The 15,694-nt window shown below is 36.7% G+C and overlaps 1 protein-coding gene across 7 annotated transcripts in view; it reads right to left on the bottom strand.

Annotated features, from left to right (window-relative positions):
• The window catches only part of MEF2C (myocyte enhancer factor 2C), a 150,192-nt gene that overhangs the window by 73,369 nt on the left and 61,129 nt on the right, over positions 1-15,694 (bottom strand). For all 7 annotated transcript variants that reach the window (XM_082620991.1, XM_082620993.1, XM_082620987.1 and 4 more), the window contains exon 3: positions 3,481-3,684. In XM_082620991.1, coding sequence (XP_082477117.1) covers positions 3,481-3,684 — 204 coding nt within the window. The remainder of the gene's footprint in view (positions 1-3,480; positions 3,685-15,694) is intronic.

Here is a 15,694-nt window from a genome sequence, read left to right as displayed (position 1 = left end):
GCCTGCTAAAGCATCACTGAGTGAAGGAATGGCCTTATGGGCTTACAGCATGTTCCGTGGGATCTGCCATCTTCAGGTCATCCTGAAGGCTCAACCCCACGTCTCCTTCCAGAATAGAGCTCAGCATCAACTGTGAGAGCAGGAAGGCAGCTAAGAGAACCAGGAGTGGCGCTAGACAGGTGGAAGAGATGAAGGGGGCAGTTCCTTAATACCATCAGAGCCCCTACTGAATTTCCACTGCCTCACAAGCTAGCATTTTGGATAAATATCTAGTATACTTGTCACAGAGTTAAATAAAATGGACTTTCTTCAAAGGAAGTGCTTTTAATACAATAACTGTTTTTTGGGTTTTTTTCTAACCAATGGATTAAAAATTTAACACATTTACAAAATCTGGCATATTTATATATTGTAGCTAAACAGATATTCAAGCTGCATTGTAATGTAATAATAATAAAAAAAGATCCCAGTTTGTCTATTAAGTCTTTGTAAGCCTTTGTGCCATTGTAACAGTAGTGCTAATTATCAAGCAAAGATATGATAATTACGAAGAGCTTTTTTGCTAAAAGAAGGAATCTTTTTCAACACCCACGTGCTGCACAATTTCCTATGACCTTGTAACACTACTCTGGTACGGCCCAGAAATTTGTATTTCAGTCTGAATGCTGGGAATCATATTATTTCTCTCTCTGCGCCAATCTTTTTTTCTTGTGAGTAAACTGTTTTCAGAAGGTTAAGGGAGGGGGTAATGGTCCAAATGGGAAATATAAAACTAATGACCCTTCATGAAACATATTATGTTCCTCATTAAACTTACTCAGTTAACTGTATTACATTAAGTTAAAATAATAGGATTTAAAATTTTTAAAATCTTACCCAGGAGTAGTAAACTACCCTAACTTTCAACTTTGTGTTAGATCCACTCTAAGAATGGATTTCTCAAGTCGCTGATGTATCACAAGTTCTTAGCCTCCAACACAATTACGTCTTAGTCTTCTAGAGGTTTTCAAACTTAGTGTGTCTAAGAATTACTTGGGAAACTCGTTAAAAACGCAGCTTCCTACCCAGATCCCCTCTTCTCCACCAAGTATCTCAAGCATACTGATTTCAGTGAAATGCACTTTGGAGAGTACTCTATGTATTTTTATGGTATAAACTTTGTCAAGCTTAGGGGTCCCACTTTACTTCTTTCTCTATCATCTCAGTTATTACTAAAGTGTGGGAAAGCCGAATGGGTGAAGACTGTGTGATTCACTTAGTTGAGCAGGGCAGTCCCACAGCGTGTTAGACTTATATGTTATTTTCATCCAAAGAATCAAACCATCTCTAGTTTTGGTCTAGGAGCCTCAGAATGTCGTTTTGAGAGATTCATAACTTTTATCTACTGATGTTAAGTGCAGGATAATAGTGGAGTTGCTACTTTACTCTCTTTTTGCTTTTTAAAGAATTACATTGTACAGACTTTCAAATTCACTGCCTTCATTTTTGAGATGAGAAAACTACCCCCTCCCCCGCCCCCCCAGGAGAAGTAGCTCATTTGTCACCCACTAAGACTGTGCAAGGCAAGGGTTCAAGTGCAAGCCCTTTAACTTTCAACCCAATGTTCTTCTCATGACCTTGAAGAAGTCTACCTCAGATACCCATCTGTCCAAGAATATGAAAATCTCTAGAGTATGTGAAGTTTTAAATCTCCTTTAAACCACATAGTATATTCCTGAGCAAAGCCCTCAGAATACAATTTTATAGATTTTTAAACTCTTTAGAAAACAAATTTTAAAAGTCAACAAATTTTCAACTAGTTTAATATGGTTCTACTTCACTTCCCGTCATATTAAGAACTGGAGCAGTTCAAGTCTGATGACAAATTCCAATTCAGATTTTTTTGTTACCCTGAAATATTTGTTGTAATGATTTTGGTAATGAGGTGGAGTTTTGAGTATAGAGTTGTTTTCTGTTCAGAACTTATGTTAAATGTGTGTGAATGTACACAAACATGCACATGAAAGCACTCATGAGGTTTGACAACTGACAACTGTCTGTTAATATTTATGTTTATGTATTTTCACACTTATATGTGTACATGAATAAAATACTATCTGAAATACATACTAGGTAAGTTTTATAAATGATCTTAAATTTCAAGATCAAAGCAAGCCCACAATTAAAATTATCAGTCAATGAAAAACTAAATATGTAGTAATGCAAATCTGAAAGTATTTAAAATACACACCACATTAGGTCTACTCATCATCTACTTTTGTTTCTCTGAACTTATCTGCTTGGCCTTACTAGGCAAAAAATAAAAAAATTTAATTGATCAGCTCAATACTTTTAAAAAACTTCCAAATAAAAGTAAAGAAACGAGAATTAATCTTAGACAATTATAACAGGTAAAGAAGATGGATGTGAGAGGCAGATTAGTTTGATCGGGATTAAAACTAGATTTTTTTTAAAACCAGTTTAAACAATTTAAGCAATAGCAAGAATAACTTGTATTCTGGCAGATTGATGCTGAATACATACTTTTGAAACATTTATTTTCTCTTAATTCTGGGAAAGCAGTCACAATCTAGGAAACCACAAGGAGATATATAGGTGAGGAAAATAGACAGATGGGGGGCATTATATCTCTGTATAACGGGGACATATACCTCATTACACCTCTTCCTTTTAGGTTTAGTATTCATTGCTTACAAAGGGTACTATAAGGCAGTAACATTTAAATAGGATACATGTGAGAAGCATTTAAAATTGTACAGCAATGTTACTTATGCTAACAAATCAAAAATATTTTTTGAGTTTCAACACCATGCTTATTTATTTTTGGCACAATGGGACAATGTTTTAAATCTAACTTTGATAAAATACCAAGTAACATTTAGAAATTCATTTCCATCAGATTTCTGATTCCATGTATATTAACAGTGTTATATTAAATGATATAATTTGGGGGAAAAGATTTCTAGGAGAATAATTGTCTTTACTCCTTCAGCATGAATACATTAGGAAGAATGAATTAGAAAGAAGAGACATAAAATGAAAAAGCTGAGGTGAGCTCATTTTAAAATATTTTCTTTCTTTGCTGGGAAACTAGCATATACTTAAAAGAAATCATGAGAAGTAATCTAAAATGTGGGCGAGCCATCCCCTGGCCACACTTCCCCATTCTGGTGGCCTGACACTGCGGTGGACAGTGACGACTCTTGAAGGATGAGGTTAATAATTTGACACAGGTGCCTGATTTCTAGCAAGGACCAGATTCATGCAGTCCCTATTACCATACCGCTCTAACTTGCATTTTGAGAAAGAGAGAGAGTGGAGTAATAGTTGGGGCCATAAACCTGGGTACACCTGTGGGAATGGAATATGAACATCTTAGGTAAAGGAAGATGTGCTTGTGTTGGGGGGAAGGGAAGGGGGAGGTCTGAACACCCACGGCTCTGCCTGTTTGGGGTTCACCAGGCACGCATGCGCGCTCACCTCCACGATGTCTGAGTTCGTCCGGCTCTCGTGCGGCTCGTTGTACTCGGTGTACTTGAGCAGCACCTTGTCCATGTCCGTGCTGGCATACTGGAACAGCTTGTTGGTACTGTTGAAGATGATCAGCGCGATCTCACAGTCACACAGCACGCTCAGCTCATACGCCTTCTTCATCAACCCAAATTTCCTCTTTGTAAATGTCACCTGGAAAAAAGAAAGCAGACACGTTTTTTTAAAGAGAGAGAGAAAAAAAGCACGCCTTTAAAAACAAAACAGTACTTTTTTCCTTTGTAAAACAACGTGTGTTGTTGTCAGAGCCCTCAGGCACTAACACATTTGGAAAGAAAGCAAATAAATCTAAAACTAATTTCTGCTTAGAATTCGAAAATGTGTGATTTCTAGCTTGCTGCTGAATGTGAAACTGTAAATGCCAGATTTAATGTAGGGCATTTCAATGAAGGTGACCAGAGAACTGTTCATGTTTCTTTGAGCAATTCAAGATTTAAAAGAGTCGATTTCAGCAGCGTTAGCATATTTCTTAATTATACATTTGGAGCTTATTTTTTGGCCACGTGAAGACTGGACATGACATTATGGACATAGTATTTTAGATCTATGTTCAAAATTTCTCAAAACTGTTTAGTCTCATGCCATTGAACTGAAAACGCTGAAGGGATCTGACTGTACTTTCAGACAGAGTTGTATTCTGTTTTCTAGAAATCCAGCAGGGAGTTGGGAAGTGCTTTAGCCATAACTCTGTTAGGGTTTTCGTTTCATTCTTCTGTGTATCTTTCTTCCTCTCCCAAGCCAGAAACTGTATTGCCATCCTTGCCTTTCTCTTCTTTTACTCTAATCTATTACCAAGTCCCACAATTCCTTCCCTCAAAATGTTTCTCAGGTTCACACTTTCTTGTCTATTTCCCAGGCATCTCTATCATTCATGTCTTTATCAGCTTCCTGTCCTAGACGATGTCCCTGTCTGAAACCATTCCCTCCTCGATACATCCTAATCTTCAAAACCTCACTCTTGTCACTGCCATTTCCTGATGGGCCGGCTACAACAGCTCCCCTCTCTGGCTTCAAATACTTCTACCTGCCAGTTCAAATATGCATTTTACTATTCCCAGTTTCAGTCTTCTCTTGATTAAACTCCAGTCTGCCCACCGAAAACCATGAACATTCTTAAATATAAGCCTTTATACTTCATGGTCCAGCGTTTCCCAGCAGGTCTTTTGTAGAATATTATTTCTACAAAATACTCCTTAAGACAAAAAGTTCAATGGTCCAATATGTTTGGGAAATGAGGCACAGCAGTATATTAAAGGCTGAGGAACTTTTAAAACTTTAACCTGCTTCCCAAACTTATTGCTGACAGAACGTTGATTTCTTTATTTTGAGGAACACTTACTATCATTCTTCTGAAACAGGTTTTTGAGGCGTCTACCCTGGGAAATGCTGACTGACTTTTAAATAGCCACCTTTGAAAATAATAACTAAATTTTTCCCCTCAACTTCAAATCCAACCCATCTTGCAGAGGTCACCTCAGTTTTATCTACTACCTACTTGGGTGTAACTCCTAAATCTACAGTCCCTCTGCTTATCTTTCTCTTTGTCTCCAGCCACCCCATGGATGTCCTCCACTCATGTGTCTATCGAAAAGTCCTAGGAATCTCAAACCCCCAAAGCCCAAACTCACCTTCACCCTCGAATCTGCTCCCCTTCCTGGGTCCCCCATCTCACCATAAACTCAGTCACCCAAACTAGAGACCGCTGAGTGGACTTGGAATGTCCCCTATCCCACACACCTAAATAAATGTGTTGACAGGAAGTGTGGACTAGCAGACAGAAAAGCTGACTCCCTGGTCTCCTCATTTCCCCACACTTCTGTTAATACTTATTGTTTTACCCATCACGCTTTATTTTTTCTTATAGTACTTATCATATTTTATAACTTGTATAATTTTGTGTGTGATCATTTGTTTGACATCTGTCTGTCTCCTCCACTACGGTGCACGTTCCACAAGAGCATGTATGATTTTTATTTTGCCCACTGCTGTATCTCCAGTGCTGAGAACAGCAGACATATGGGCACACGTTAAAAATCTGTAGTATAAAAAATGAAATAGGGAAAACTATTATGTCATTTTTAGAAATATCAAAGTGATGTATGTTATATAAAACTGTGATAGCTTTCCCCACCAAATTTTTATTTAGCAACTCATAAACAGAATTTTAAAAAGATAAATCTATACTTTAATAATGATTATATTCTTTAATCACATCTGCACTGAAGGCAGCATGATAGAAAGGGCAGAACATGGGGTCTGGATTCAGGGTACCCTAGATTTGAATGCTGATCTGCTATTTATTAGTCATGAGAAATTCACTTAACTTCTTCAAATTTGATTTTTCTCCGAGTTTGATTTTTCATCTATAAAATGGAGATAACACCTACTTGTGGGGTTGCTGCAAGGATTACATAAAATAACATATGTACAGTATCAAGCTTTGTGTTTAAAGTAGAAGCTCAATAAATCTTAGTTCCCATCCCTTTCTTAGTTGACTTACAGGAAAAGAACTTACAAAATATACCTGTCTTAGTGCCTCAAAGAGTCCTGACCAAGGCTATTTGAGGATCTTATTACAGTCTTCCGATAGAAAGATAAAGCTGAACTATGGAATTCCCACTGATCATTCTTTGGAAAATACAGCATTTAGGTATTTACCAGCACACATTGGCTAGTCAATATCTACTCAGATATGTTATTTACGTTGCAACTGGGATAATTTTTCTTTGTAATGATTGCCAATGTCTCACCTTCTGTTTTATGTTTATTGATTGTCTTACTAAAGTGCTTCTAATAAAATATAGCTAGTGTTTTATTTCCAGTGTCTCACCTTCTGTTTTATGTTTACTGACTGTCTTACTAACCTGTTCTTATAAAACATAGCCAGTGTTTTATTTTCATATCTGATTATTATACTACTTTAGAAAACTTTTTTTATTCTGGTTCACTCGGGTGAGTCATGATTGGTATAGGAATGAGCTAAATAAAGACTATCTTTTTGGAATGGATAAAAAGTATCATGATTAATTATATAGATTTATATAAAATGTTTTTTAATAATTCTCTTAGATGCAATTTAGTTATGCAAATATACTTGCACATTGGTATTTTGTTTAGTGAAGTAGGCTACAGAGCACGTTCAATGCAGAAGGCACTGACCCAAAATACTTTCATATATCTAAAACCACTTTTAATCAGACTTTCATGACCACAAACTGTAGGTGGAATGTCTCGATACAGTATGGTTTCTGTTGTACTCAAACCTCAGAATTTAGCACGTTACAACACTCACCCTCAAAGTACATTTCAGCACAGAAATATCATTAAAGCCACTATTTGTGTTTACTTTTAGGTACTCCTCAACTTTTGTGTAACCAAATAGGCTGCTGGATAATGCATACTTATTTAATAATACCTGTCAGAAAGTCAGTGCCTATGGCTTCTTTTCATTAAAACTGCAAACTGAAATGACGATGACTATGTTAAAGCATTTAAGAAAATATCTTCAAAACCTACTCTTAATTGCACTAAGTTTAATTCTGTATTATGTTCATATTCTTCATAGCATACTCAAAATGTATTTTATAATGCTTTTTCTCATTGTTCACAGTTAGATAAAATTGTTTTTCAGCATTAAGCTTTCTTAAGAGAACTGGGATATTACCCTTCGTTTAAAATATGCCACTCAATGACAAAGATTGCAATTCAGAGCTTTTACATTTAAATATAATAATGTATTGTAATGATTACATTTTTCATAACTTGACAATTGTTTGTAATGGGGACAAGTCCATTTCTATTTCAATAACATATTTTGAACCTTAGGTGAGATGGAAAACTGTTTTTACAGCAGTTACGCAAAGAGATGCTCTTTTCCAGTGTTTACATCAATCAGGGTGCACCAAGAAGAGAATAAAACCAATATTATTTAAGTGGGCACTATAATTTACATTTAGTTTTCAAAATTAAAGAGACTTCATATGTAATATATGTATGGAAAGCAAGATTACTCTGTAAACATTGAGCATTTTATGTTTTTTTTCTTTACCTCTTGAAACAGCCTCAAATGTCATGATGATGTTTTAATTAAGACATTCAGTATTAAGTTCTATATTAACCTCGAGTTTTAAATCCTAGCATAAGGGCAGGCATCACACATCTCATGCTGACAATTACTCTCGAACTTATTAGGTATGAATCAATAATTGAAATTAGAATTTGAAATTGAGAAAAGGAACATTCATTAAATACAGCTCCATACAATTTATATTCCTTATAAAGAAATAAGGAAAATCTATTTACAGAAACATGAAAGTAATTCAAGCAATTTTTACTGAGCATTTTCTACATTGTGCCGACCAATACTGACTGAGCCCTCTCCACATCAGACATTGGCGCTGGGTGTTCAGGCTTCTACTACATGTAAATATATATCTTCCTTGTTCATGTCTCATCCCCATGGCTGGAGGAAAAACAGTCATTTAATTCCTTAAAGCTCCAAAGGAATTTCCTTCATTTGAATCAAAATATATTCCTTGGCTAATAATGTTATATTTCCAGTCATGTGGAATGATCTGAATTGTATTTTTATCCAGAGTTGGGTGAATTCAGTTTTTGTTTTCTGACCAATCCTTCTTCTAGACTGAGCAAGAAAAATAATAGTAGATGTTAACCCAATCAAGATGAATATGAAATGAAACCTACCATATTGGTTATTTCTTATCTTGTGCTCAGAGAAAGCTGATCATGGCATTACGTCCCTCCCCCTTTCCATCTGGCCGCTGGCAGGCTCCCATGGTGCTGTAAGGCTTCCTTTAAATGTCAACTTCTCCTATGAAGCTTTCATTGTCACATTCAGATAACACTCATTCCTCTCTCGTTGTTATCCTCTAGAGCTTTTTACAAACCTTTATTATGAGACTTATTCTAATATTACAGAGTTGATTGGTTGTTTGAGTCTGCCTCTCCTGCTGGCTTTCTGAGCTCCCTGAAAACCCCACCTCTGGCCTCACAAAGACTGACCAATGGATACTCAATGAACGAAAGGATTACGGAATGGAAATACTCTATTTTAAACCGAATGTCTCAATAAAATTTTCTGCTAAAAGTAGATAATTTTTAAACTTGTCTTTTTGACAATTTATTGTTTTACTTTTCTTGAAGAAAGAAAAAAATAATTCAAAAAGTTCAGAGAAAAGTGGTCTTTATTCCTTGCCCTGATGACTCATCATGAAGGAGAGAAAAGTGTGAAGGTAAAAACTGAATTTTACAATTACAGGATACAGAGGTAAAGGGGGGAGGATCTAAGAATTCAGATAACTGCATTCATTGAGCAAAAATTTACTGGACTTTCTAATGAGATCAGATTTTTAAAGAACATGTATTTGGCAACGTATTTGATGAAATCCTCATCACAATATTATATATTTGAGATTAGCTAGTAGTAATGTATATGATTTAAATATGAATTAATTAATTGGCGTTAAGTTTAAGGACAGTCTTTTGCAAAGGGCCACAGAGTTCAAGAGTAACTTTCCTGTCCCAGGCACCATTTTTATCAGTGGTGTAGATGAAGATGTAGCCTGTATGCTTATCAGATCCACGCACTACACAAATCTGGGTGATAACCCAGTAGATGGTAGAGTCTTTATACATACGTAGCTCTCTCTACAGAAAGCTGGGTCACAAACGAAAAGAAACGGAGGTAATATTAAAGTCTTCATTCGTATTAAAAAAGAAAAAAAAAACCCAGGGCTTCCCTGGTGGCGCAGTGGTTCAGAGTCCGCCTGCCAATGCAGGGGACACGGGTTCGTGCCCCGGTCGGGAAGATCCCACATGCCGCGGAACAGCTGGGCCCGTGAGCCATGACCGCTGAGCCTGCGCATCCGGAGCCTGTGCTCCGCAGCGGGACGGGCCACAACAGTGAGAGGCCCGCATTCCGCAAAAAAACACAACCCCCCCCCCACCGAAAAAACAGAATTACATAATCTCAGGTTGGAGGAAAACTAACACAATAGCTGTTTTGGGGCAAAGGATCTAAAGTTATAGTGTTCCACAGTGGGAACTAATTATCCTAACGATCTCTTAGTTAGTCAGCACTAACTAACTAATCTTTGGTACTATATTCAGCTCTGAGAATTTTAAGAAGACACTGGGTGACACCGACAAAATTACAGCATCTATAGGATGGCAAAAAGGTCGATGTAGGGTCTGAGAATAATTTTGCAGGATAAATCATTGAGGGAATCTGGAATGTTTAACCCAGAAAAACAGAGTTAAAAGAGAAATGCCAAACACTTTCCAAGATCTGCAGACTTTGTGGCCACGTGAAGAGGCAGACGAGTTATTCTGTTTTGTTCTATAGAGCAGAGTTAGAAAGCATTGCTGAAAATCATAAAGAGGTTCAAAACAGGGGGAAACCTAGTGATAAGAACTGTCCAAGAGTGGATCTAGTCCCATGAAGTAAGAAGCAGTTCATGCCTGAACATGTTCAAGTAGGGCTGCATATCAAGGAAGGTCTAGAAGGCATTCCTGAATTAAACAGGAAGCTGGACTAGACAACTTTAAAAGGTTTATTCCAGATTTAGATGTTCAGATTCTATGCCTACGTAGCACAGACCTTTGGGTAAAGGGGAAGATTAGAGTGAATGGAATACAGTTTACAACAAGAATCTATTTCTGCAATTTCATTCTGTAGAATGTCTTAGGTTTTGGTTACTCAATCTCATCAATATGTTACCATAGTCATTCTAATTTTAATATTCTAAGAAATAAAACTGGATCACTTTCTTTTTGTAGTTAGAGGAGATATAAAAGACTGTAAAGAATTGGAGTAGACAATATTAAATTAGGTATAGTGCTGAAAATGCACAGAAAAACAACTGTCCAGACTGATCAAATAGCAAATTCACATTAAAATATTTTAAAAGAAGCAATATATATGCATCATTACTGGGGCTCTGTACTGTGGAAGCAAAAACATGGGAATTGAAAATCAAGTCTAAGCTCTGCCGTGTATGAGCCATGTGTCCTTGGCCTCAGGTAAATTGTTTAACTTACCCATACCCCAGTTTCCTCACCTGTAAAGTGGAGGTAATAACAGGTATCTTACAGAGTTATGATGAGAGTTAAACTAAGGAACACACAAGTGTAAGTGACTTGTTGACTGTGAAACACTATACAAGGTAGGTAGTATTTTTTTTCTGATGCATCAGGCTCAGTCACTTCTTGTTACATACTGTAAAAGATTGCTCTCTCAACTAAACCTCAAGCTGCCCTTCAAAGCCCGGAACATCTCCTGTCTGCTCTTGTAACCTGAAGTCCCAGAACAATACTTGGCTAAATATTCATTGAATGAATGAATGGATAGATGGATAGAATAATTACTCATTTTTTTTGCAATCAAAACTGAATGGCTAAAAATGAATTTCCATGCATGCTCAAATTATGTTAATAAGAAGTTTGCCCCTGAGAGAGGAAAATTTCACATAGTTATTTTTCTTTTTTGTCACATTAACTTATAGTAAAAATGTACATTTGGTAAAAATGAATAGGAGAAAAACTGGATTGCGTCAAATTTTGTGTGGGGGTTTGTTGGTGAAATTGGAGCATATCATATTTTTTATAATTGTTTTTAGATAAGAGTGTTGACTTTATTTGGTGACTTTTTTCTAAGAAGTTTTCAAAGACTTTCTAAGCTATCTTGCTCCATTTGACAGCATCTCTTTTAACTTATTATTGGGCACAGTTGATCATCCCCATTTCTTAGATGATACTGTAAACAAAGGCATGAACTGCCTTATCCACAGTCACAAAACTAGTCGCTGATGAACTAGAAATAGAACCCTCTTCACACAAAATCCATCTTCCTTTCCATTAGTCAGTGTTCCTTCCCTCTTTTAGACAACTGTGCATTTCAGGGGCTGAAGGTCAGTACAGCATGGACCCCTCCAACCACTCATCAAGCACTGTACAGGTACACTAAGAACTGTCAGCAATTCTGATGAGCACAGCAGGGTAGTGCACAACTTATTAATTAGTATAAGGACAGCTTTCTAGGTTAAAATAAAAAAAATAATACTAATAATACTAAAATTGAGAAGAAGTTGGTTTCTAGGTTCTGACAATAAACCAAAGCTCCTTTTGTGTGGACTCTGCAGCTACCTCTGCCCTCAGACCTCCAGACATTCCCACTAAAGCCAGTGAGAACCACATGCATGCACTAGTGGGCACACACTGGTTCTATATTTATGGATGTTTATTTAAATTTCACAGAATGAGGGGCATTTTGGTTGGTAGCAAATACAAGCCTGTTTACAGCCAGAATAAAAAAAGGTGGGTCTCTGATTTACACACAGTCAATGTAAATAACAAGTTCTAAAACAGAAGACAAGTCCTGTATCATTTCGTACAGGGCACAGAAATTAGTTAGACTACTGTGTAACAGAAAGGGCATTTAATCATGAGTCTCCACACCACACGCAGGCCTCTGTTCACCCTCCCAATCCTGGCTCCATTCATAAAGTCACCTCAGGAGAACTTTCCTACCATATTTTAACGGTAGGAGTCCTTGCACCTTACAGGAAAGAATAAATGAAAGAAAAAGACCTTTGGAAACAGCAGCTATTCACATCTCTGAGAATAACTGAGGCCTAACTCTCTATGACTTCAGATGCATTACTAAGGGAAGCGAGGATACTTTTACCTATGGGTCTCCAATACTTCATCCCACCAATCAGAATTCTTTCAGCCGGATCTTATTGAACTTATCAGTGAGTCTGCTCCGTGAGTGGGGAAACTTTTTACTCGTTTCTTTAAATCGTAAAGTAACATTAGTTTCATAATTTTAGAATGCGTTTGGGACTAATATACCTAGCTAATTGTATTTTCAAAGTTTTGAGGTTTTATCAGGGTGTTTTTTGTCCAAATAGAGTTACGATGAATACAACTGTAATCCTATGGAAATATTTTAGATCCAGCCCTCCTCACCCACAGCCTAAAGAATCTCCCAGTTTCCTCCTAGCAGAGGAAAAGGAGTGACTAATGAGGGACAAGATGGGCAGTTCACGGATACAATGCGCTCTCTAATCCAGAGCCACTAGGTCTTCCTATGTGTTTAAAGGGTTAGGGATGGAGTCAAGAGTCTGCAACGACAATCTTTAATTGAAAAAAAGGGAAATGCCCTCTTAAATGCTCTTTTTCTTCCCGTGGCTTGTTCCTGACAGTAAGTAATGGTGCAACTGTTCTAAAGTATTCCTCTTCAATTTTATTTTGTTTAATTCAGTCTGTCATTAGAAAGGCTTGCGAGCTTTAGGCTTGCTGATTACTCTCGGTGGGAGGAAGTAGTACCACTGCAGACTTGTGTTCTAGACAAGCGCTCCTTTATACAATGACGGGGCCTGCCACCATAAATGAAAGGCTCTTTAAAGAGCAGTGAGGGACTCTTTTAAGCAGACTGCTACCATGTGCTTGTAACCCTCCAGCATAACTTGCGAGGATGAGACAGCAGTGTGTTCTGCTGCAAAGAGGACTATTGTCCTCGTTAGCCTTCAGCAAACTGAGCCGCATTTCACTGCAGTGCAGTAGGATTTCCGAAGGGTTTCAAGCAGTAGTTCCTAAAATTCTGAACGCGATAGAAGGATTCAAACAGGGGGCTTAGCATGTGGAATTTAGGACTCTACCGACCTCTCACCCTAAGTCAACACCCCAAACCCCAAAATAAGACTTGAAATCTTGTGCATTGCACACTATTTCGAGGAAACATAATAAAACAATGGGTTAGATTACAGTTAAATAATTGAACGCATATTAATAAACCTGAGTGTCTATTAACAAATTCAAAGTCTGGGTTTTAAAACTTGTCATAGCTGATTTCTGATATATTTATGTACATGAGGAAAAGGTAGATGATGAGTTATAATTATTAAATTTAGGATTTAAAACATTTTATTGTGGTCCGTTTTTAAGCCTAAGAATGTTTTGGATTTTAAAAAGAGAAGACTATATATAACACAATATGTTTTAAATTTTTTTATACATGCTGTTGAGGTTTGCTTGGTTTGTTAAGGGGCTGATTTACATTCTAAATCCAGTCTGCAGATGCAGTCATAAAATAAATACTTGTTTCTCTATACCTCATGTACATGAAATATATAATTTGAGTCTGAAAAGAATCAAATAAACCAGATTAATATTTTGGGGGCAAAAACATGTTTACTAGTTTAACAAAGCCAAAATGTACCTAAGGTAAAGGTCAAAGACTACTTCATTCCCTGCTGAGCAAATGCTCAGGAAGCACATTTGTCTATGTTTCCTGTCATAACAGGAAGAGTGTAACTTCTTCCTTTCCACAATGGCTTCAGTTTTACCTCCTAACTCCAATATTTTCTCCCTCAGGGCCTTCCAAATCAATCCTTGCAAGACAGAAGGCAGGAGGCGGTCTCCGTTGTAGTTTCCAAACAGTTACATTTGTTGAAATGTTATTTAAATGTTAGTGATTTCTTAAGCTAAACTGTTCCAACTTAAAATTAAAAATCAAATATCCAAACATATAGAGTGGTTCTCTTATTCCTATTAATGGTCCAACATATTTCAAAAGAAACACAAATACATATTCCATACTATGGAACTTCATTTACTTTAATTTAACTAACAATGTTGTTATTGTTTTATTTCATTTTGTTTCCAAACAAAGCCATTATTCTTGGTGGGGGCAGGAGTTCCAATTGTTTTCAGTAAGACTATGTTGGGATGTCAACTTTAAAAATACTCTTACTATAATAATTTTCGAAGGAGCTCATTTTAAGTGAATAAATTACAATGTTAAAGGAAGTCTAGACTGCAAACTATATGGCTTTTGAAACAATCAGCAACATGTTCTTTAATCTACAGTTTGGAAGAAACCTCTTGGTTTATGCGGTCTATTTATAATGTTAATATTTTTAGTGTTGGTTTCTCAGTAATACAATGTCATACAAAGTTCGGACATTTGCAAAGCAAAAGGGGATTTGTAGCACATAGAATGGTGTGTGTATGCACTTACAGGTGGAAGGTGCCATTCCGTGTCAACTTGCTACACAAAATGATTGAGACACAATAAATATAAGCATTGGAATATTTCTAAATTACAGTTAATTAAATGGAAATTATGTGAAATACACAAATTAGAACTGAAACAACAAAAAGTCTTGAAGCCCTCAAGTTCAAGGAGGAGCTTCTATCTTAAATCCAGTGACAGAATTCAAGAGGAGATAGTCATGCTTTTCCTTGTGAACATTTTGGCCTCTCTTGGACTTCCTACTAAAGGAAAGCTAATGAATAGTTTGATGGCAGTTGAGACAATACCTTTTTGGCAGTAAAGGAACAGATCTAGCTGTGTAAGTATAAAATGTCCCGCACATGACTGGGATTGACATATATACACTAATATGTATAAAGTAGATAACTAATGAGAACCTGCTGCATAGCACAGGGAACTCTACTCAGTGCTCTGTGGTGACCTAATTGGGAAGAAAATCCAAAAAAGAGGGGATATATATATATACATATAGCTGATTCACTTCCCTGTACAGCAGAAACTAACACAACATTGTAAAGCAACTATACGCCAATTTTAAAAAAAGTCTCACACAACATGGGATGTACAGAAAGTATGCTGTGCACTATCTCTATGATTCAACTATAGAGTGGGGAAACCATTTCTGAATTGTTTTCAAATTGACAGGAACAGAAGAGAAAGGGGTGGCTTGATGTCACAGCTGTTATACATCTGAGCACTCTGGCTATCGCCTTCTTTGATTTGGAATCTCGCAAAAATACAGTTTGTCATTTTTCCCTTCTGGCTTTCTTTTTCAGTCTCTCACCAGTTAATTCCAACTCTCTAAAAAAAATTTTCCCCTTGGTGATTTTAAGATTAACAAAAGAATGATTTAACTTATATGCACGGAGAACCTTTAAGTAGGCATGCACAGCATCAATATACCCTGCAATTCAGTTCTGAGATGCATTACTGTGTCCTAAAGTATTACTATGATACACCCTGCTTTTAGTTATTTACTCATTTTATAAAATGAGTTTAATAAAAATTTTAATATGAGTATAGGGGAGGCAGTCAGCTGTAAAGAAATGATATTGAGGGAAAAGGAGT

Source organism: Mesoplodon mirus (assembly GCF_964341445.2).
Source record: "Mesoplodon mirus genome assembly, chromosome: 5".
Taxonomy (NCBI): domain Eukaryota; kingdom Metazoa; phylum Chordata; class Mammalia; order Artiodactyla; family Ziphiidae; genus Mesoplodon; species Mesoplodon mirus.
The sequence above is the reverse complement of the archived record's forward strand: the minus strand, read 5'-3'. Positions and strand labels throughout refer to the sequence as shown.